General features: G+C 38.6%; 1 protein-coding gene across 2 annotated transcripts in view; it reads right to left on the bottom strand.

The window, feature by feature from the left end:
* LOC121295545 (protein Shroom4-like) overlaps positions 1-21,839 on the bottom strand; it is a 60,227-nt gene extending 38,388 nt beyond the window's left edge. For both annotated transcript variants that reach the window (XM_041220295.1, XM_041220296.1), the window contains exon 1: positions 21,622-21,839. In XM_041220295.1, coding sequence (XP_041076229.1) covers positions 21,622-21,756 — 135 coding nt within the window. In that variant the 5' untranslated portion in view covers positions 21,757-21,839. The remainder of the gene's footprint in view (positions 1-21,621) is intronic.
* Positions 21,840-22,883: the final 1,044 nt, after the last annotated feature.

Here is a 22,883-nt window from a genome sequence, read left to right as displayed (position 1 = left end):
CATAGAGAATAATCCATGACTGTAGTACTGTAGTTATTCCAGGAATGAGAATAGTTGAATAACCCACAAACACCCAAGGGGTAGAATGGGTTGGTAATGGCTCTCCTCATGAGTGAAATAACCACAGCCTTGCATCAACATTCCTGGACTAATACTGTGGAACAAGAACAATATGTGGAAAATTAGGTATGCCTAAACTTCAAATAAAAAACTCAACTGTAAGTTTTCTTTTCTAAGATCAAGCTCTGCATCTGCTTGGGAACTCATAATTTGAAAAACAGTACGATTCAACCAGTCGTTGGATTGGAATGAATTGAAATATGTATTATGTATAACAATATGTATTTCACCCGGCTCCACCAAAAGTTATTTGCCAGACTATGGCATGCAGGATCAAGGTGCCAAATCAGGCTGAGCAGGCATCTCTCATGTCCTGGGTAGTAAGTGGCAATGTCCCTCTCTAATCAAGCTGTGTTGGCATTGGGAAAACATTTTTACAGCACTGAAGAGACTGAGCAGCACACTTACATGTCAAAGTGTCTATGGGCTTCCACAAAAAAAAAAAAAAAAAAAAAAAAAACATCAGTTATCCTCTCCTCCATGTGAAGAGCCCTGAAACTGAACTGCTGATACCAGCTCTCACACACAGGATTAACCTACCAAGTGTCAGCCCGCCCCACAGAGCTCCAGTTCACACCAGCCCAGTGAGAATAGTCAGCTATTTAACAAAGCTGAAAAGAGAATCCAGCATCTTCTAATCCACACAGTCTCAGAGGTATTAGGTGGCCCCCAGCGTGTTAATCACATTTAGAAGATTTTCCTCCATCAAACGAAAACAAGGTATTTATTTAAGCAGTATGGGTGAAGAGCCTTCAATTGGGAGCGAATCCTACTGCGCAGCAGTTGGCTAGTGTGACATTCTGGTCTTGGAAGTTGCAAATGAGAGTCTTAGTATAGATAGCCCTCACAAATCACCAGAACAGTGCACAGGCTGTCTGACAGTTTCTAAACAATGGATTATTGTAGCCTGATTGATCTCAAAACTGAAAGGATCCCAATGATTCATTATCTACAGCATGTCTAAGTAACCCATACAAAACGTTAATCATTGTGTAAAGAACTGTCTCCTTACCTCTGTCCTAAATCTATCTCCACTTAGTTTCCAACTGTGTCCTCTGGTCCTGCTTTCTGTGCTGCGCTTAAAAGGATTGGCTAGGGTTAACTTGGTCAGCTACTTTTAAGATTTTGTAGACTTCAATTAAGCCTCCCTTAATTCTTGTTTGCTCTAGGCTGATGACATTCAGTTCCCTTGTAGCTCATTCCTTTATGCCCTGGATTAGTCTGGTTGTATTTATTGGACTTTATCCAAGGCCACACTGTCCTTTTGGTAATGTGATGACCAGAAATGAGCACAGGTGTGGCCTCACCAGTATGTTACATTGTACAACCTCGCCCTAGAAACCTTTAATCCGTACTCTACACTTTTAACAACACAGGCCTACTTTTGGTGTCATTTTTAACTTCACCGTCATGGGGCCGCACTGAGAATTAGCAGTTGTGTTGAGCTTGTTCTGTCCAGGCAGGCCAGCCCTGGCACTGTATTTATATGAATGGAAAAAACAAGAACAAGAGATGCAGAAGAGAAAATAGCCTGCAGTTTCCTTCCAGTGTTAAATTGGGATCCAGCTGAACATAGCAACTCTTGTGTTTTTTTAGCACTCTCAAACTGAGGCACACCCTGTTCCAAGCATTTCACAGCTTCTGTCCCTTCATGCGTCACCCAGCAGGATACAGAAACACTGGGCTGTCTGTCTCGTTTAAGTGGAGTCTCCTATTCCCTGACCCAAAATCATAAAACAACAACAAGAGCTTAAAATACTGCTTATGGCTTTTATTGAAATAAACACCACTTCACCTCTCTGTACACCATGATAAAAATATCTTGGTTTGCTGTAGCACTGCCCATCATTTTCACACCTACCCAAATATCTTTTCACGTACAAATAAAAACAAACTTTAGAACTTCAAAGTTACAGTGGATACATAGTATGTTAGGGGTGGCTCATATTGTTTCTTGACAGTCAACTTTGCAGATGAAGTCAAACTGGAAACAAATTCACAATATCCTTCCGCAAGTATTCAGCTGTCCCAATTGCTGTTTAAGGGCAGTGTATAAAAACCATTATACTGTTACGCTTAAAAAAAAAAAAAAGAAAAACACAGCTTTTACAAGTGGCAGGAGTGACGAGTGACAGTAATGGGTAGATGGAGTGCACTGGAAGTTTTCTTTTTGGAGCCAAAGCCGTTGGCCACAGTCTTTAGTTCAGTGCTGTGCAGTAAAGATTCTCCCAGTCTGGAGATCGCAGATCACAGATGTCAAATTACACCACGGGTGCTGTTTACAGTGTAGACGTTATTAAATCCACCAGCAGTGTGCTGCAACAGACATTCTCCTGATGTTTAGCAGTTAGAATAAGGATGATTCAATTTATAATAAGTGAAACAGTTGCTTTTGCTCCACTTTAGAGTTCGACAATTGTTTTGAGCCATGAAGCAATTTGAGGTTTAGATGTAGAATCCTTTAAGTGGTTCCTTAGCTGTATGTCCCCCCTAACATGTTGTAAAACTTTGCACTCAAGTAAAAGTTTAGAACACTGTCTAGTCACAAAGGTGGTTGAATTCAAATACATGGCACAACAAATCTGATAGATAGTGTCTGATAACATTTCCACAATGCAAAGGGAAGCCACTTTACTCTGGAGAAGGCATTGAGAGCAATGTCACTCCACTCAGAATCTTTGTAAACTGTATTTTATTGTTGCTGATCCAGCAAGTTGACAACATTGCAACACTTTCCTCCCTATTTGATGGATGTTTTACTGCAATTAAGACATGGCTTTGTAATGCGCTGCAGTTATGTGAGTTTGACAGAGAGATTTGTTGCTTGAAATCCTGATGCAGCCAATGTTTTTAAACAAACAAAAATAAATGCAAATAACTCAGAAACACAGGCCCCCTGGACTAGCATAACTCATTAGACACTTAAAATGTGCATCAACATACTGGAGTCAATCTGTCACAGTACTGTATGTCTTAAAGAGGGCATCCACTCACTCATTTAAGACAAAAGTCATTAACAGCAACTGAAAAAAACAGTTGGTAGGAACATAAACAAGCCTTGCTTGCTTTAAACAGAAAGTAGAATGGTACAATGTTATTTACTGCTTGATTTCAAACACTGACTGCGGCATTAGCTGAAATACAGATTACAAATCAAATGCGGTTATGTACTGTGTCCAATCTGGTCACCACAGTACTAAAAGGGCATTGTGGCCGTGGACAGTGTCCAAAGAAGGGCAACTAGATGAATCCCAGGACTTGAAAGAATATGCTAAGAAGATAGACTGAAAGGACAGGATGTTTTTAGCCTGGAACAAAGATGAATTAGGGGGAGTTCACTGAAGCCTTTAAAAATCTTAAAAGGAGTTGACAAAGTTAACCCAAACCAATATTTTAAGTGGAGCACAGAAACTAAGACCGGAGCACAGAGTGGGAAATTAAGTCTTTAAGACCCGACTTGACGAGTTTTTGAGAGCAATCAGCTACTTGGAACCAGATAAACACAGATGGGCTCATAGGCGTAATTTACACAGGGGAAATGTCCCTCTCACATTGTAGGAGTACTAAAACTTTACAGTATTAGCATAATTTTTAATAGAAAAACTGTATTCATCTTAAGTATTTCAATTGTGGGAAAACCTCAACATTTCTAGAAATATATTTCAAGGGCAATTCGAAGACTAAAAAGTCATGGCTTCGTAATTCCATGACTCAGAAGCGACTGAACAATATAGCTATTTGCCACTCGTCACTCATGTCAACATTGTGCCAAGAATCTATTGTTTTGAATGATTGCCACAAGAATGTCTTTGGATCTTTTAATTAGCATAACATATTTTATTATTTCAGATAGAATAATCATTATCCATGCCCCAGCTACATAAACTGCAGCCCCCCCCGCACCCCCACACACACACTTTTGAAACCAAAGTTATGCCACTGGATGAGCCGAATGGTCTCCTCTCGTTCAGAAATGTTCTTATGTTTGTCTACTTGACTTAGTTTCTTAGTTGTTCCTTAGAATTCCGATTTTGAAGTTATAGACGGTACAGTGGCACACTTTGACTTAGCAACAACTTTTAGATGACAGATAAAAACTTTTCTTAAAATGAATGCTACTAATAGTGATTCAATAAACCAAATACCATAGATCCATTCACAATTGTACACTGCTTCGCTGAAATACCATTTCAACTATTTTCCTGCTTTTCTGCAAGTACTACTTGCAATTTTGGTTTTGGCCTTCCGTTTTTTATAATTTCTGTTTTTGCTGCAAATTCTTTTGCACTAAACGGCTTAGTCAACAAACTTTTCACTAAGTTTCCCATTTAGATTTTGTCAAGTTTGCACGCCACTCAGTGTACAGTTAAGGACGATTCAATTCTACAGTTGCATGCCTTGCCTATGTTTTCAACCACACAGCCACTAGGAAGTGAGGTGCACGCTGAGACCTGTTGCTAGGTAATCCGTTGCAACTTGGACCATTACATGCATTGACCAACAAAACAAGAAGACTGCTGAGGCAAACAGATTACTTGCATACAGGGTTATCATATACTTACAAATGTAGAATAAACATATTTTTCTATCATGTTCTTAAAAATGTTGTGGATTAAAATATATTTAGAAACCATGCAATAGGAAAAGCAGCAAATGGTTACAGCATTGAGGAGAGTCATAGCCTGAGGCGTGTAGAAGTCCCAGAAGTAGCCAATCACTGCTTGCCCATGACTCTCGTGTTTTCAGTGTCCAGACATTTTTTATTTGACCTCTTGGAGCACTGAGATAACTGCAAAGAGCAATCACATGCTGGTCTTAATAACCTGGAAAAAAATACTATTGAAAATACAAATACACATTTACCGAATGCATTTGTCTTTTATATGTAAATGTGAGATTTACTAAATGATGGTCTTCCATATCAGGTAAGATATACAGGAACTATAATCCTATCAAAACGATTCCTGTATTTAATGTTAAGACAGCAGTGACATGTTCTAATCTCATTGGACTCACCCGGTGGGTGATTTATTACTGCAGAGGCTAATCGACACTTCCCCCAAGCAGCAGAGTGCAATCACGTTGGGACAATAGGTATGTCAAAGAGATGTGCTCCCAGTGCGGTTTACAATTACTCATTTCTCGGCAGGAGAGAGATTTCCTTCCCTTTCCTCTCAAATTTAGATCCCCATTCTCAATCTCCAACTGACATGTTTTGCGCAAGAGAAGTACCACTTGGACAAATCCCAGCCTAGAATTTATTGCTGTTCTAAACTCACCATTTTCTTTTTCAGAGTTTGTAGTAACTATTGCTGAAAAAATGCACCACACACAGAGACTAGTTGGCCAAGTAGATAATGGCTATCACACAAACCCAGCACAGACTACCTGAATCTCATCTGCATTTATAACTCAATGGAATGCAAGAGTGACCCACGAGTTCTTCACCATTGTCATATTAAAATCACAGCACGATATTGAAGCCTTGCAGATCTGCAGTAGATGAACACATTTCCTCATTTCTTTGACAGTTGGTTCTTGTTGCTGTAAATCCCACCTCGTCAATCACTCAAAACACAGTGGGTTAGTTTACAAGGTCACATATGAAATGCATTAGATAGTCAGTGGACAGTAGTAAACATTAAAAAGCACAACTGAAAGTGCAACAGGGAAGAGCGATGACAAATGTATAGGGGTGAATTTTGAATATTTACAGTATACATTGTATCGCAACAGATGTAGTGTTTATATACAGAGCATCAAAATAAACTTACCACTTATATTTAGATCAAATTCACTAGATGCAATCGAAAAATGACAAACTGTTTTAGAGCAGGTGCAGTGACTTTTTATTTTGCTGATTAACAATTGACATCATGAAGATGCTGCAAAATGATCTGTCGATCTTGGGCAGGTGTTGTGACTCTTGGTCTCCCAGTTCACGGCCTGTCATTGACAGAGTGTGTCTGGTTATACTATCTCGGCAGGTTTGAAATTGCTGGCTGTGAGCACCCAAGACTGCGAGCCACAGTACGCTGCACTAGTCCAGCTTCCAACATGCCAATTGTATGAAGGTGCTGCTCTCTTGACAGACGTGGCATATTGCTTTTTTCTGGTGATTTTCTTTATTGCTTGCAATTCCACAGCTGAAATCACTCCATATCCAGTTTCCAATCAACTGTCTCACCAATTAGATGATGAAGTGCATATGCTTCAGTCATAGTCACTCAAGCATGTCATAGTCATGGATAAATGACCAAGTGATTAAAAAGAAACCAAAAACATTTATACCTCCTTCGTTTATACCTTTTTGAAAATAAATGTGTTATAATAGTGATAAGTTTCTTTTGATGCTCGGTATTTCATGATACAAGCCCAAAAGCACCTCCTAGCTCAGTGTCGGTCACCAAACTTTTCTTGAATAAATAATAAGTGTGCTTTATGGTTGTTATAAATTCTCCCTATCCAATTTATTTTTGTATTTCAACAAAATGGTCCATCCTTTAATAATCTTATTATGCATCATACAAATAGCACTTCAGGACCATATATTGTGGTACATTCTGTATTGTGACCTGATCGTGACACGTATCATATCATGACATTTGTGTAGCATTACAAGTGGAGTCCCCAAATATTGAGAAGCGTAATTCCACCACAATACACTGCACTGCATAAGCAATGCAAGATCCACTAAAACAGGACTTTTCCTGTAAAATGTTTAGTTTAGGATTTAGGGCAACTTTTACGGCCTTGGTATTAAGTCTAAAAAATATAGTTAAATACCTTGTGCTAAAGTTTGGAAAAAGGCTGTGCATTACATCACATAAAATGAGATCCAGTCATTAACTTACCAGGGGGAAATAAATCTGGAAATGATAAACAAAATACAGACAAGTTAAATCAGGCAATAACTCGTTACTTACTGGGAGTAAAAACAGAGAGTGGTAAATAAACACTTCCAAACAGAAATGAACATTTGCAGAATCGAGCTCCACTATGTACTGCAGTGATGAATGCTTAGCTGATAAAGCGGTTTACCCTGGTCCTGGAGAAAAGTACCACAGATTAGGTATCAGTAATCGCAAGCTCACAGCCAAACTCCCGCGCTCGCTCAGGACAGAAATAGGCTGAATGAGAAAAGCCTTGGCACACCTACTATCTCAACTAGAAATGTGTGGTTTAACAAAAACAAGTGTATCAGCAATCCCAGCCACTGCTGTGAAATCAGAATTCAGAGCTTTCAGTACATGAAAACGTTGATGGCCATAGCATATATTAAAAGTAGAATTGGATCATTTGAAAAGCACCTCTCCAGATGTATGCAACAATGTGAATGCAACATACAGGCAGGACATACAGACAAACACACAATTAATACACAATTTCATCCCCAGCAGGCAATAAGGTGGCTCCATCCATCTGGATTAAGTAATTTAAATAGCTATTTAATTTCTTATGGAGATACTTAAATGTTACAATGTGTGATGCCAAACCTAATAATAAAACAAGTGTGTCAGTAATATACATCCTCTGCCACGGCTGTCAATTCTAAATTAGATCTATCAGTGTGATGAAAAGTTGAGGATCATGATGTATATCAACAGTATGTACAGAATAGTATAGAATAAGAAATGGTAATAAATAGTTTAATGACAATTTAATATATAGTATTGAAGACCTAGAGGTCATTAGGTAAGCAAATGAGGTGTTAGTATAATGGTAGATGTATGTAAAAATGTAAGTGTGTTTGCTGGAGAATAAGGTTAATAAAACTTCCTTAGACAGAGGAAGGGTCTGAGTGCACATGTATTTTAAAGTTCCTAGGTTTAATTAAATTTAATAATGAGGCCACAATTCCAGTTACCAAGATTAAAATAGCTTTTCTGTGGTTATTAGTGGGTGTAAGTGTAACAAACCTCCGACACAGCCCCTTAGCTGGGACTTCTAACATTGCTGGGGAGCAGCTTTACGTGGTTTCATGAGGGAGGTGGTTTTGTGGCTATTTCAAAAGAAGAATTATAGTGAAAAGAAAAAAAGATGTGCATGAAAAGAAAATCAGAGAATTTTGTACAAAACCAAGTCATGAATGACACATAATGAGGAACATATGCACTAAAGTATATATTATATAACATATATAATTTGCTGATTCATTTAGGTCCACAAAAGATGCTAGGAGGACTCTCTTCCTGTCTTGCAGGAATCAGAAGAAATGCCAGCTGGGAGGATGGCCTCGTCTTCAAGTAATTGTAGCTAACAAAACAGTTCCATTAATTTTTTCTGCATCCATCCATTATATAAGTCTTAATGTGCAGTTTTTAAAAGTTTTTAGTTTTGTTTGCAAAAATTGACTTATTTTAAAACATGACATCAGGTTCTATCTCTGTTTGCAAGCCATGCTTTTAGATGGTCTTGTATTTCCTGGGTAATTTGACCTGGAGGGTGAAATTGTCCCCATCCATTCAGTGGCTCCTTTTCTGTCAATAACCAATCAGCTTCCCCTAAGGTTTGACCCAGAAGACACTGCTGGGGTGAAATTACCAAATAAGTAAAGCAGTAACAGACTTCCTGGAAGTCAAAGCAAGGCAAGGGAAGCAAACCAAGACCTTCTTTAAATTGACCGTAGCACCAGATGTCGGTTTTAAAATGAAAATGTTTGCTAGAACATGTGTTTCTTTAAAAACTGCACATTTGAGAGTTGTGTAGCAAATGGAAGTACACATTGGGTAAGATTGTGGGTATGATTTTGTTAGCTACAATTAATTTCAGAACTGGGGTGAGACCACAACAACGTTTCAATCAAGACCTGAATTGGAATATCATTAAGAGACAATAATGGATAAGTTTCCCCAATATTCACTTGCACTTGGTGAGCAAAATGCGTTGTCCCACAGCCAACCTGGGACACAGCTTCAGTGACGTGGGGAAAGCCTTGGGAATCCAAAAGACAAATGGCTGCAACCAAAATAGAACAACCTTTCTGCATGTTGATTACATAAAATTTGTATTTGACCCTATTATTACTTAAATAAAGGTTTGGCAGACTGAATTCCGTGCAACATAAACCTCAGCCATAAAAAAAGCAATTCATGCCTTATTCATTCATTCACTGAAATGTGTTTATGAATTACAGTCTACAAAGCCAGCCTTGCATGAAGCACATAGACATTGCATGAAAACAAGCTATGCTACGGGAGAGAAGGACTTCTGGTTTGAGGGCAACCTAAGAGAAAACAAGCCAGAAATTACTCCAACCACAGTGCCTTGTCCCGTCATGGGAGTGCATTTTCTGTACATTAAAAGGCATAAAAGACTCTGTCCTGGCTGGTGTTTCTATGCAGTTCGGTCTGTTGAATGGCCATAGTCTACAAAATCCCCTAATGTTTCAAGGCTATGGGTTTTTGTCACAGAGACGGCCGAAGTGGGCGGCATCAGAACCAGGAAGAGGAATGAAATACACAGACAGGACGGATGAGTTGAAATGATGGTGGCGTTTGCAGGCGCCGGTTTATTGAAAAATAAAACAGGTTTAACAAACACGAAAACACAGGACACAGCACACGTTGCCAAAACAAAAAGACACACAAAAACGGACTAATACTAAACAAAAATACGGTGAGCAGATACTTTAAGTTATTATTATTATTATACTTATTATTTCCTCCGTCTCGAATCCTGTTCTCCACTCACCAAACACCCAACCGCGAGTGGGTGAAAACATGCTGTTTTTATGCAGCTGTACCAAGACTCGACTGCTAATCAATCATTCAGTTGGAGTCTCGGTACAACTGCACGTGAATTAATAAAGTGTAATTCCCAATGCTCACATATTATTACATTTTACTTGCACGTGAAGTGCTGTGCAATCCTCATGCCTAAATACAAATATACATTTTAAACACTTGTGTTACACAGACCCGTTTATATCCCATGTACCAATGAGTATACACCAACATTTAACAAACCACATGCAACAACAGATAATATACACAAGGGCGGGCACTTTGTCACAGTTTTGTACAAAGATGTTGGGACTTACTGGCTCCTATCGGACATTATTATGAATCTTACCAAAAAGGTAAATGGTTCAGCAGGGTTTTTCTAAATTCATAGAAAGACATGAATGATACAAAACATTGTTAAGGCGAAGCACCTAATGCCCTTCCTGAATATCCTCCTCTACTTATTTTTATTCAACAACAAAGACACTGACACTTCTCATCTTCTCAAAGTTGAACTTCCATCCCAGTTTCAGCTTTCTTGCAGAGGGCAGCAGGTTTTCCTCAAAGACTTCTCTGTACTATGCTCCATTCATTTTCCCTTCTATCCATTCTAAGTTCCATTTTAGTTTTGTCAGACCACAACACTTTTTGCCACATGGCTACAGAATCTCCTGAGGTTTTTTTTTTTTTTTTTTTACTTCAAAACAGGATTCAAGGTGGGCTTTCTTGAGTAATGGCTTCCTTCTTGCCACCCTACCATACAGGCCAGATTTGTGGAGTGCTTGGGATATTGTTGTCACATGCACACTTTGACCAGTCTTGGCCATAAAAGCCTGCAGCTCTTGCAAAGTTGCCATTGGCCTCTTGTAGCCTCTCTGATCAGTCTAATTCTTGCTCGGTCATCCAGTTTGGAGGGACGGCTTGATTTAGGCAGGGTCTTGGTGGTGCCATACACATTCCACTTAATAATCATCTTGACCGTGCTCCAAGGGATAGTCAAGGCTTTTGACATTTTTTTTTTATACCCATCCCCTGATCTGTGCCTTTCAACAACTTTGTCCCAGAGTTCTCTTAAAAGTGCCTTGGTGCTCATGGTTGAGTCTTTGCTTTGTAGAGAGAACCTACTGGACCTGCTGAATTTATCTTGAAATCATATGAATCACTACAATTTAACACAGGTGGAGGCCACTTAACTTGGTGTGTGATTTTGAAGGCGATCGGTTACACCTGAGCTAATTTAGGATTGCTATTACAAGGGGGGTGGACACTTGTCCAATCAAGCTATTTCAGTTTTTATTTTTAATACATTTACTACAAATTTATAGAATATTTTTTTCACTTGGAAGTTGTGGGGTAGGATGTGGGGGGGGAAAAAAAAAAAAAAAAAAAAAAAAAAAAAAAAAAAAACTATTTTAATGCATTTTAATTCCAGACTAAAAATTTGAAAGGGGGTGTAGACTTTCTATAGGCACTTTACCTTACTACATGATAACAAATATTGCAGGTAACACTGAGCTTCCCTCTGTGTAACTTTGTTCTGCATTGAAGGATGCGCAAAACTAGCAAACTATAGCCATCGTGCACCTTGTTGTGGTATTATCAATCACGGGTATGGTTGTTTACAAACTTATTTGTGGCACAAGCCTCTCCCAGCAATAGAAGCTGTGGCAGCAAACAGCATGCACTGGTATTAAATACATTGCTGGGTAGCTGTTAGCATAAAATAGACGTATTAGCTGATCTTGATTGAGAACTCTACTGAGGCGTTTGAGCTTTGCAAAGATAACAGCATTCACTTTTTAAAAGAATGGTTTTAAACAACTAAAAAAAAAACAACTAATAAAAGCAGTCCCATAAATTAATATTTGGCATGAGGCAACAGTTGCCCTTTTAATAGATTGAAGCCACCTTGTTATAAGATTTGCCCACATTAAAATTTTGCAGAAACACAGCACAGCACTGTATTCTCCAGCCAAGCGCAACATTGCAAAGCATATCTGAAGACTTGATTGCTGTTAGGAAAGCGTTTAACTGTAATGATGTAATGGAGAAAAATTCTCATTAATTCTGCAGTGTGTTAATAATTTAAAGAACACATTTACAATTAGAGAACTGTTTAACCTTAAAATAAAACAACACAGGCATCCTAGCGTTTTACTGCCAAATGCTCAATCACCTGATAAAACAAATATGTAATTCTCTAGCAGCTCTGTGCTGTGTCTCATCTGAACCGCACCTAATGTTTCCAGCGGGGTATTTAGTTTGTTTAGGCACTTTGTTTTAGGTGACAGTGCATTGACTTACAATGGAGACTTTGAGCTGAAACTAATCACTTATTGGTCTCTGAAGACCGGCTGAGGAAAAATTGGTCATTAAGGCTCATAAAAATAATTTGTTCTCCTTATTACTTCACATAAAACTGAGTAGGTCAGGAGGGGTCCATTTACAGCATTATTTTTAGATGTCATGAGAAACTTGCCATTAGCCCTCGTAAAAGACATTTCCTTTTAATTTATAAAAGAAAAAAAAAAGTTTTTTATATATATATAATATATGATATATAATATATATATATCTATATGATATATATATATAGATATATATATATATATATATATATATATATATATATATATATATATCACACACACACACACACACACACACATACACACTTCTAATTATAAAAGAGTCAAAATTTAGCACACCTTATTATAAAGGTGCATTTAGAATTTTCTTCAGTATTAGTAGTTTTCTGCAGCATGGGCGTATTTACGTTTGAATGGCTCAGATAAATGTCCTGCTCTGATTTTATCCTGTACTACCTTAACTGCATACCTCAGATCAGCCCTCTATTCACCAATGACTTCAGCCCCACACGCTTATAGAAAGAGTGAACGCCTGTGTACTGTACACATGCAGTGAGACTCTCTTCACACGCATACTGGGACATATAAAGAAATGCAAAATGGGGTTGTTGCTCATTTTCCCTACCCAAACCCTTTTTTTTGAAATTCCTGAGTAGATCATTTTCTGCTCTTAAAATATGTGCTAAAAAGTAATGATCCAGTAGTTCTAAACAGATTACACCATGTAACAATTTTTTTTTTTTTTTGGTTCCTGGGTAGTAAGTGTTATTTCCTAATTGCTTATACCTCAAAAGTATAGAAAATGGCTATTATTCCCCACAAACTTTGCTTTTGTGACCAGGACAGTGATATTTTGAAATTTACCTATTTTCCAGAACATTCCAGATAGAATCAATGCTGAGTAAACTTGGAGTAACTTCTAGAACTTTCTAGAACTTTCCAGTAATATAAATAGTAGTATAAATACAGGGGACTTAAGCCCACCAGTTCAGTTTAGTTCCAGCTGCCTAAGTGGATACATATCTGCATTTTTCTGAAATGGCATCAAGAGACTGCCAAAACCAAGTTTCCCTGCTATCTTTGCCTTTGGGACAGCAGGGACACCAAGGAGCACTACCACAGGCGGGACTGGCCACAGCGGACCGAGTTCTCTGTGGGGAGGAACAACGTCAAGTGGGAGCCACTGGTGGACCCCCGGAAGGTGCTGATGCCACCACTGCACATTAAATTGGGCCTTATGAAACAATTTGTCAGAGCTCTAGATAAGGAGTCGGCAGCCTTCAAGTACCTTCAAGACTTCTTCCCTAAGTTGTCTGAGGCAAAGGTCAAAGCCGGTGTCTTCGTCGGACCACAGATAAAGAAGATCCTGGAGTGCAATGAATTCCCCAAGAAGCTCACTAGTAAGGAGAAAGCGGCTTGGAACAGCTTTGTCGCAGTGGTTCGGGGCTTCCTGGGTAATCACAAGGCCGAAAACTATGTGGAGCTGGTTGAGACTCTGGTGAAGAACTACAGCACAATGGGCTGTAGTATGTCCCTCAAAGTCCATATCTTTGATGCTCATCTTGATAAATTCAAGGAGAACATGGGAGTGTACTCGGAGGAGCAAGGCGAGCGCTTCCACCAGGATATACTAGACTTTGAACGCTGCTACCAAGGACAGTATAACGAGAACATGATGAAAGACTACAATTGGGGGCTGATTCGTGAAAGTGATTTACAGTATAATCGTAAATCCTGAAAAACCACTCACTTCTAAATCTTTTGTAGTCATTTTTGTATTACTTTAGTATAAATACATGTTAATTTGGATTCATATGTTGTTTTTTTCTGACTTTATGTGAACGAAAAGACCATTTTCTCATTGCAAATAGGTACATTTCAAAATATCACTGTCCTGTTCACAAAAGCAAAGTTTTTGGGGAATAATAGCCATTTTCTATACTTTTGAGGCATAAGCAATTAGGAAATAACACTTGCTACCCAGGAACAAAAATTGTGTTATGTAGTGTTATAAAGAGATTATTCGAAAATAGCAACTGCTTGGATGATGCTGTAGTTTGGACATTGATTTTCTCTAGTTAGTACCAGACCACTCATTCAGCAGCTTAAACTCTGCTGCATCCCACTTTGATCATAAAAGGGGCAACAGTAGGCCCTGGCAAACAAAGATCAGTTTCCCCATTCAACTAGCATGCGGTAGCAAGGAACTAGCTTACAATAAAGCCTGAACAATTGATTAGCCAAGAGTTCATTAATTATTAACAGAGAATGTATCATTGTGAGAATTGCCCTGGCCTGTCCTTTCTCTAGATGGAGCTGCTGATGTACACTTATTAGCATTAATACTCCAGCATCAAACAGGTCCCAATGAGATCAACGATTCCACTGTTCAGCCAGTCAGTCAATTGGAATGCCCACCAGCAGTAATGCGATATGTTGATCCTCACGCACCATCTAGCAATTAAACAGGCGAAGTCCTCTGAGGGGAGAGATGACCACAGTGTACATAGAGAGAAGCTCAAACAGATTAAACACAATAGAAACCACTTCATTCTTTAGAAAGCCATCAGTCTCTGACAGCAAATAATGTAAACAAAGCACAAACAAGAAATGTTCGCAGTTAAATAAAAGCATATTTATTTTTATTATTTGACTAGAAATAAATTTAGCATTTTTTTTTTCACAAAACAAAAATAAGAGACTCATATATTGGAAGGTCTATTAAATTAAAGTTTAATTATTCCATATTCAACAAATCTTTGTATGTTTTCATTTTCTAGGTCATTGACTTCAGAAGAACTTGCTCAGCACAGATTTCCAGTAATAAATGCGTATGTTTGTTTTGGGTGTTTACTTTTGAGGAGTGCGAAAACTACAGTAACAACTCTTATTTTGAGCAGACTGGACTCTGAATTTAAACATCATGAAACCTCTGGATTGTACAACAGGTTTTGCCACGCAATGCGATATAATCAAAGAAGCAATAGAAAAGTGAATGGGGTTGAATGGAAAACATGGATTTGGTACTTAAGTGTCACTCACTCAGGCACAATGTTTAAGAAGCTGTTCAAAAACAAATTGAAAGTTACTGCATTGCAATCCAAGTTAGAATCCACAGCAGTCTGTTCCACAATTAACACGTTTCAAAGCCTTAATATATTGACTGATTTGTGGAACTGCAACATCAAAATTTACAGCCACAGTTTCCGAGAAGGATGACAAGTTTCTAGTAATACCTCAGTACAAGGGTTAAGGCTGACAAGATTCTCACAACATCTTGTTTCTGTAACAAAAAAAAAAAAAAGAAAAAAGAATTTCACTTCCGCCAACATAACCTCACAGCTTTGTTGCCTGCCTGCTGACTCATGTTCATCAGGCAACGACAATATCAAGCCAACGACAGTCTGACTAACATGCTTCCAGCTCTCCCACTGGGCGATGGGTTAACATCAAACTCCCACATATAAAAAGACTACAATGCAACCAAACATAAAATACCACACACAGCCTCACACTCTGTTACAAAACACATTTGAAATAAACAGGTTTAACCCACATACAGTCACAGTTTGTCCAAGAAACAATGTGGGGTGTTCCTAAATCTGTTTAGCATAGGCCACCAACAGTCACTGAATCTCAGAAGCAGTGTTTTTTTAGTTAACAAACAAAAATGGCCAAAAATGAAAAAATACATATTTTCCTTCACAAAATAGTTATAGAAACTGGAAAATGTAGTACAAACTAGAACAAAACTGAAAACAAAAAAAATAAACATGACAAACTGTATTACTATCATTTCACGAAAAATGCTATATAAATAGCACAGCCAAGCTGCAATGGCTTCCTGCTCTGTGGCTAACTTGTGTATTCTGTTATCAATATGAGCCTTGATCAAACTCAAGATTAAACTCACAGCTCTGGGTCACTCTCCAATACTGATAATGAGTCGTGATATGATTTTGCACTCAAGTACCTGTTTTATGTGCAGTTAATCGGGATACTGATACTTGGGATTTCTGCTAAAATGGGACACAACTCTGGGATACGGTTCTTCCCAGTGCTACTTATGTCATTTAATTGGGATACAGTATTTTCAAATGATGAACAGAGATCGCTTTTCAGACCAAGACAGGTTTGCCTAGCACTGTGCAGCGACTACGTGACTATGCAGTTGATAACATAGAAAAATCAGACCATTGTGTAGGCCTCGCTGAGTGGGGCCCAGTGGTAGTGTGTGAACGGCAAGGCCGATGCTGTCTTTAGCATTGGAACAGGATTTACATTAAATATTTGTCCGTCTTTAATCGCCCTACTCATAAAATCGTTACAATGTGGAGGAATCTGTTTGCACTGTCAAAAAAGTTATCTGGAAATATTTTTTCTAAAACTGACATATATATTTCTGAATTTAGTTAAACTAAAACTAACACTGAATAATAATTTAAAACGAAAACTAAGTAGAACCAAAATAATAATTTTAGCAACTAAATGAAAACTGAAACTGAATTGAAATGCCGAAACTGAAAAAACACTTACTAGAAGAAAACAACAATGAAGATACAGAACCAGGAGGTTGTTTTCACTTTCCCTGGGTCCTGCTTCACATTGATATGGTGCAATGTCACCGGCTAGACATCCTTTATTGACATGCCTCACGCCAAGTCTCTCTCTGAATGTTTGCCATTGTGCTCCGGTAGTTACTCAACAGTCATGTGATGATGTCACCATTAATCCTGCATTTCTACACGAATCTCCAGGGGAACTTTGTATTATTGTCAAATACCACTTGGTTTAGATGACCACAGAGTCCATGACAAAAAACTTTTACAGATGGGGAATTATTATTCTTTAGCTAAATGACCATGAGTAACTTTTAGCCATATACTGTACATATTATCAGCTTTTACTTTTTTGAGAAATGATTAATGGAAGGCAGAACAGCATAACTACTAACCCTTTCACTCAGGAGATCAAATATAGATTTCAAGAAGTGCTACTTTTTTTGGCAATATATTTTAATAGGATCAGCTGAATATATGTACATGTTTAAAAATGCACTAGCTTTCAAGACGTCAAAGGTCTCTTATTCAGGTGGAAGCTGAAGGTAAAGAAAGTTCCTCTACTGGTCAATTCCACCTCAGCTATTTTTTATTCAGCTTTGTGATGTCAAAAGCTAGTGTGCCTTTGTCATCTTCTTTTACTGGATATAAAAGGATAAACTGGCTGATCAAACAGTCCTTTGAAGCTCCTCATATGTTCCCAATTTGAATTTAAATCCAGCCATGTAAACAGTACCCTGTCTGGCAATGAGGTTAGATGTATTGGTATGAACAAGAACCAGTTCCAGCTGCTTGCAAGTCATGTGCTGGAATATCAACTACTTCTGTTCAGAACTATGGGTACTGTGTGGAAAAGGGACAGTTTGGAACACAAGTCGAGCAAGGGCCACTCTAGCAGAGAAACTCTGGCTTGGTATTGGAGGGATCTTCCTTCAGAGGGACCAGGGAAACCGAGGATGGAAACACTCACCAGTGTGGTATGGCTTTGGCCTGCAACACAACAAGGTGCTTGTGAATCTGTGCTCATGAAATGTGACGGACAATGAGAATGGAATCATAACCTCTCCCACCTCTGCAAATAAGTCTAGTCTAGGGCCTCTGTCAGGACTGCCAATCCTGTAGTGGTTTTGTGATGTGAATTGATACCCTCTTGCCACCCAACTCATTGTCGTATTGGTCCCCAGAAATGAAAAGCCGCTGCGTCACTTAGCTGGACTCATTTTTGATGGAGAAAAGGTCACATGCAAACAATAAAATTAATAGCAAGCTAGGCAGAGAAATGTATTTGCATTAGGCTGGGGGAGCCGCGGAAGAGGCTGAAATTGTCCCGTGAGGCCTGTAGTGTATGCTGAAGTGTGACTCAATTGACCATGGTTGTTCAAGAGGACAGTTAATGATTTACAATAGCAAGAAGCCTAGCCATAAATACAATTGTTAAATCCCCCCAGCACACTGAAACTGACACCAGGCAAAACTTTCCATTCCAACAGGGCCAAGTAAAATATTAGAGAAATGACCGCACACTGTTGACTTTCTAAATTATATTCTTACTTGAGAACCTACACTGTGAAATGGATGAGTTACATGAATAGAAATGTCACAGCTTGTAGGAAAAAGCATAAACACACATACTGGATACTGTACATTGCACCAGTGTTATTATAGAAAGAAAGAAAGGAGCAATGTTTTGGTATACTAAGATTTTGTACACAAAGATATTCATGTATTTTGCTTCAGTTAAATTAAAATAAAAATAAGTTCAAAAAATAGGTTCTACGAAGAACAGAAAATGTGTCAGATTTTAAGAGTGCATCTTAATGACCACCAAGCATCCCACAATTAGTCTAGTTTACCCCTCTGTGCACTCATGAGAAACCCGAGCTGGTTGGCTCATTAGTTTATTTCCATTCTGTGAGGTAGTTTCAGCGGCAGACACGCTCCCTCTGATTGAAGTCTTCTTGTCACTGAAAACTGACATGCAGGAGGTAATGAATAACATCTGCAAGCTGTGCTGTAGTTCAATGAAGCAAAAGAAAAAAGAAACAAAGGAAGCAACAAACACCCCAAAGGGTGTTTTTATTATACTCCAGCTGATATTTTCAACATGGGCTTCCAAACTATACTTCAATAAGCTAAACTCTCATGAAATTCTTTGTTTCATTATTTAAAGATAAATACATTTTCTTAGGAAGAGCACTCCTTGTGCTAAAGCCAAATTTGATATGGCTGTTAAGATTTAAATCTGTCAGAGACATGAGGAAAGACAACCACATTCAAATGAGATGGCTGCATTCACGCCGACATGTGGAGTCAGCTGAACTTTTCAAACAGTGTCAAAGCACATTCAATGGCAAGATGCAAGTAGGGTTTTTAGGTTTTTATTGTTATATGGATCAAGACATTCCATTTACAATGGGGGGGGGGGGGGGGGGGGGGGGGGGGGGGTCTTACTTTGCAAGGTCAGTGAAGGTCAGACGGTTACAAACCATTCAAGTCACAAAAACGATATGCGTTGTAACTTCAGAATGCTTGTCACTTCATTAAGAAGGCATTTTGTCCATGTGTCTGTCTAAAACAATAACCAGTGCCATGTCTTTGATTTTTGTAATGGGTGGCCATGAACTTCACCACCACACACTACAATTACCTTTAGGACTGAAGCGTTTTTATGAGTTTATTTTAATACTGATATATCTAGAACAGTACTTCTCAGATTGTCTTCAGCACTTTGTTAAACTGGCTACCGTTAAGAGGTTTAATGCCACCGCTAGCCTCCTTCTTCCATCCAGTGATTCATTTATCCTACTGGACATGTGTCCAGGACCCTGATGCATACTAAAAACAACATCCAATTATAGGAGAATGTGCTAGCATGAGCTTAGGAATCCCCTCTTCCTTTCTCCTGGTACTATTTCAAGTCTTTAAAGTAGTGCCTTAACATCCATGATATATTAGGTTTAAAAATCTATGCTTTTGTGTTGCAAGAGGATTACTAGAAAGAGGCAAATGGTATGTTTGAGTAAGCATATTAAATTGCAACACCAAGACAGGAAATGGCAGTCTAGAGCTTGACCTGAAGACACTATCAACCCTTTAAAACACTGATGAAGGTATTTGTTTTACCTCAGTTTGAACTTGGTAAGTTATTCAGTTATTTGCTTTGCTTGATTGTTGTGCTTTGGCTGTTTTGATTGTATCTGTAGCCTCACTTCTGTTGACAAGGTGGTTCACTGAATGTGGTCTCACAGGGACACCCTGTTTAAATATTTTAATTCAAGAATAATAAACTGGACCTCCAGTGGCATGTAGGGAGGATTTCTCCCCCTCCCCACCCCTGACCCCAGCGTGTGAGGCAATCCTGGACGTTTGACCGCAAACCGTCTAAGATTGTTTCAATGCTCCTAATGTTTTTATTTATTTATTTTTTAAATGATTCCTGATGACAAACACACAAAAAAATAAGACTAACATCTCGGTGGCTTTACAGCACTGTGTCGTGTGCCTTGGTATTAAAATTAAATATTTAGGCAAGACTGTTAGTGTTTCCTGAAAAACAGATCGGAGAATGTCTGTCCTTAAAAAGTGTATGAAGTATCCACAAAAAAAACAAAAAAAAAACAACTGCTGGTAAAATAGCCTCCCCACCAAGTAGCGTTTCGAAATACATGCAGCAAACGTGAAACTTGGTTCCCTACGCATCCCTCAGAGGGCACTCTACTACCTAACGTGACACCATGGCATGCAATGGTATGGTTTTCAGAAGATCAAGGTAGCAACAATAACTATGATTGATACAGAAGGACGTGCAAATGTGGACAGAATAAATATTTAAATGGAGGCAAAAAAATGTCTTCCCCTACTTCGCTTAGATTATACAGGTGCTAGGAATAACTACCATTTAAACACACGGTATTGAAAACGCGCTTACACATTAACGTCGCCCTGCTTCCACGGATGAATTGCCTTCACACACCACTAATTTTGTCCCAGACAGGCAAAACTCTTGGAATGTTAAAAAGTCTTCCCAGTATTCGTACTACTAACTAACTAATTTTACAGCAGGCTACGATTAAACGGATTGTATTTTCCTAGCAATGCCAATCCATATACACGACAATAAAAGCGACTGAGGGCATATAGTTTAACATGAGAATATGTGACCTGAAACATGAAAAAAAATGTACGAGAACCCTAAGCACCAAAATCGGTTAGTTTATCACTCACTGTGCGTGGCAAGTCTATAAAAAACTAAAAATTGAACGACACGGTACTTACGTGTTTAAACTCATTCTTCCATTGCATGCGATATGCTTTACTTGTTTAAACACTTGTATGACTGGGTAAAAGCAAAATATTCAGATTATAGATCACCAATAACAATATATTCCAGATCAATTCCCTTATGTAGTATTGCCTATCATATGTTACATCTGTAACAAATGGCAAAAGCAGCAAAAAATAATTCCGTATCAATGCAAAGTTAGTTTAGCGCTCTTGAGTAATTTTCAAGCAATACTGTAGCAATAATTCACGTTGATTTGTGAAGCTTCCAAAAACAAAAGCGAATAATAATCTCCGTTACACATTACATTTAATAATACATCTTACTTTATTTACTTTATTTTACACGTGTATTCAATGACAACAAATAAGAGTGCTTTTTCTACGTGATCTAGAAAAAGTTTGAAAGACAGATTGGGATTTAAGCATCCAAAAACAAAAAAATATCATTGTTCTCTGCTCCCCTTTGATGCTGTTACACGGGGTAACATCGGGAACTCCGTTACGGACTCGTCTATTACCAAGATTTTAACCAAATATAACCAATAGTTTGCATTTAAAACTTACCTTCGATACGATGAGCGGTTCCCCATGCTCCAGACCCCCTTTCAAAGTGAACCCCCAAGGAGCCCCTCCTTGTAAGTGGACCTGGATATGCCGGAAAGATACCAATTGATCAATAGTCTCCACTCTCTGATCCATCACTGATAACGTGTGTCCCCCCCCAGCATCTCCTACGGTGCTCGCTAGAAACCCCCCATCTCCAGCATCACTGGCATCTATTCTGTTTCATTGTAGCTAACAAAAACTGGAGGAAGTGACACGACTGCTAGAGTCCGGTGACTGACAGGGAGAAAGACCGGTAAGCAGAAAGGACTTCATTCAGCAGTTCCAATGCAGTTTGCATGGGGGAGGGTTAATGCATCACTTGTTTCATTGTTTGGTTTTTTTATTCTGAAAAATTGGCGGATGTTTCAAAGAAACCGTGTGTATCAATTGTGATATCTGGTGTGAAGGATGGAAGTTTGATAAGATTTGAAAGGTTCAAACACGTTAAAAAAAAAAAAAAAAAAATCCAAATGTTTTTTTTTTTAGCTCACTTATAAAGCTGCGGTGTCCCACGATTAAGTTACATTTCATACAAAAAAATATGATTCCTTGATGTGTGTTTTTTTTTTCTTCTTTTTTTAAATGATGTGTGCACTTTATATTTACACGTTGGTGTTCCAATTTGTTTACATTCCCTAAATTTACTGTTGCTACTGTGGGCTCGCACGTGCCCGCCCTCCTGCACGACTCTGTCAAAGAACAGAACAGCAGGAGTGTAAATGCCTTCTGCGAACTATGCATTAATCGGGGGAAGAAAAGCACGTACGTGAACACATTCAAAGTGCGGTATCCTGAAAAAACAATATAACTATAAATTAGTTTGAAATGGAGACCAGTAGCGGAACGGTAAACTTGGCCCCACAAAGAAGATAAACTGTGTATGAAGACAAGCTTCACTCGCCTCTTCCCCTTGTGTTTTGTGTACAAGACTGGTTCATTTGTTATGCAAATTGACATTCGGCATTTATTCTCTAAATACACAAGCTGCACCTCCCGGTTGTAAGAGAGCAGCATCGTGGACTTTGAGAGAGTTCTCAAAATAGTCTCTCAGTTGTGGGGCGCCTCCAGTGCTGCCCAAATGACCAATTTCATTCACAGAATTTCTACCTCCAACTCCTTTGAAGGAATTAAGGCGGTAATCATTGAGGAATGGTCACATATCGATCCAGAACAAAACCCTTTATCTGCTCTTACATCCTATTGACAGTGTTATTGTTCTA

Source organism: Polyodon spathula, chromosome 20, assembly GCF_017654505.1.
Source record: "Polyodon spathula isolate WHYD16114869_AA chromosome 20, ASM1765450v1, whole genome shotgun sequence".
Classification (NCBI taxonomy): Eukaryota; Metazoa; Chordata; class Actinopteri; order Acipenseriformes; family Polyodontidae; genus Polyodon; species Polyodon spathula.
The sequence above is the reverse complement of the archived record's forward strand: the minus strand, read 5'-3'. Positions and strand labels throughout refer to the sequence as shown.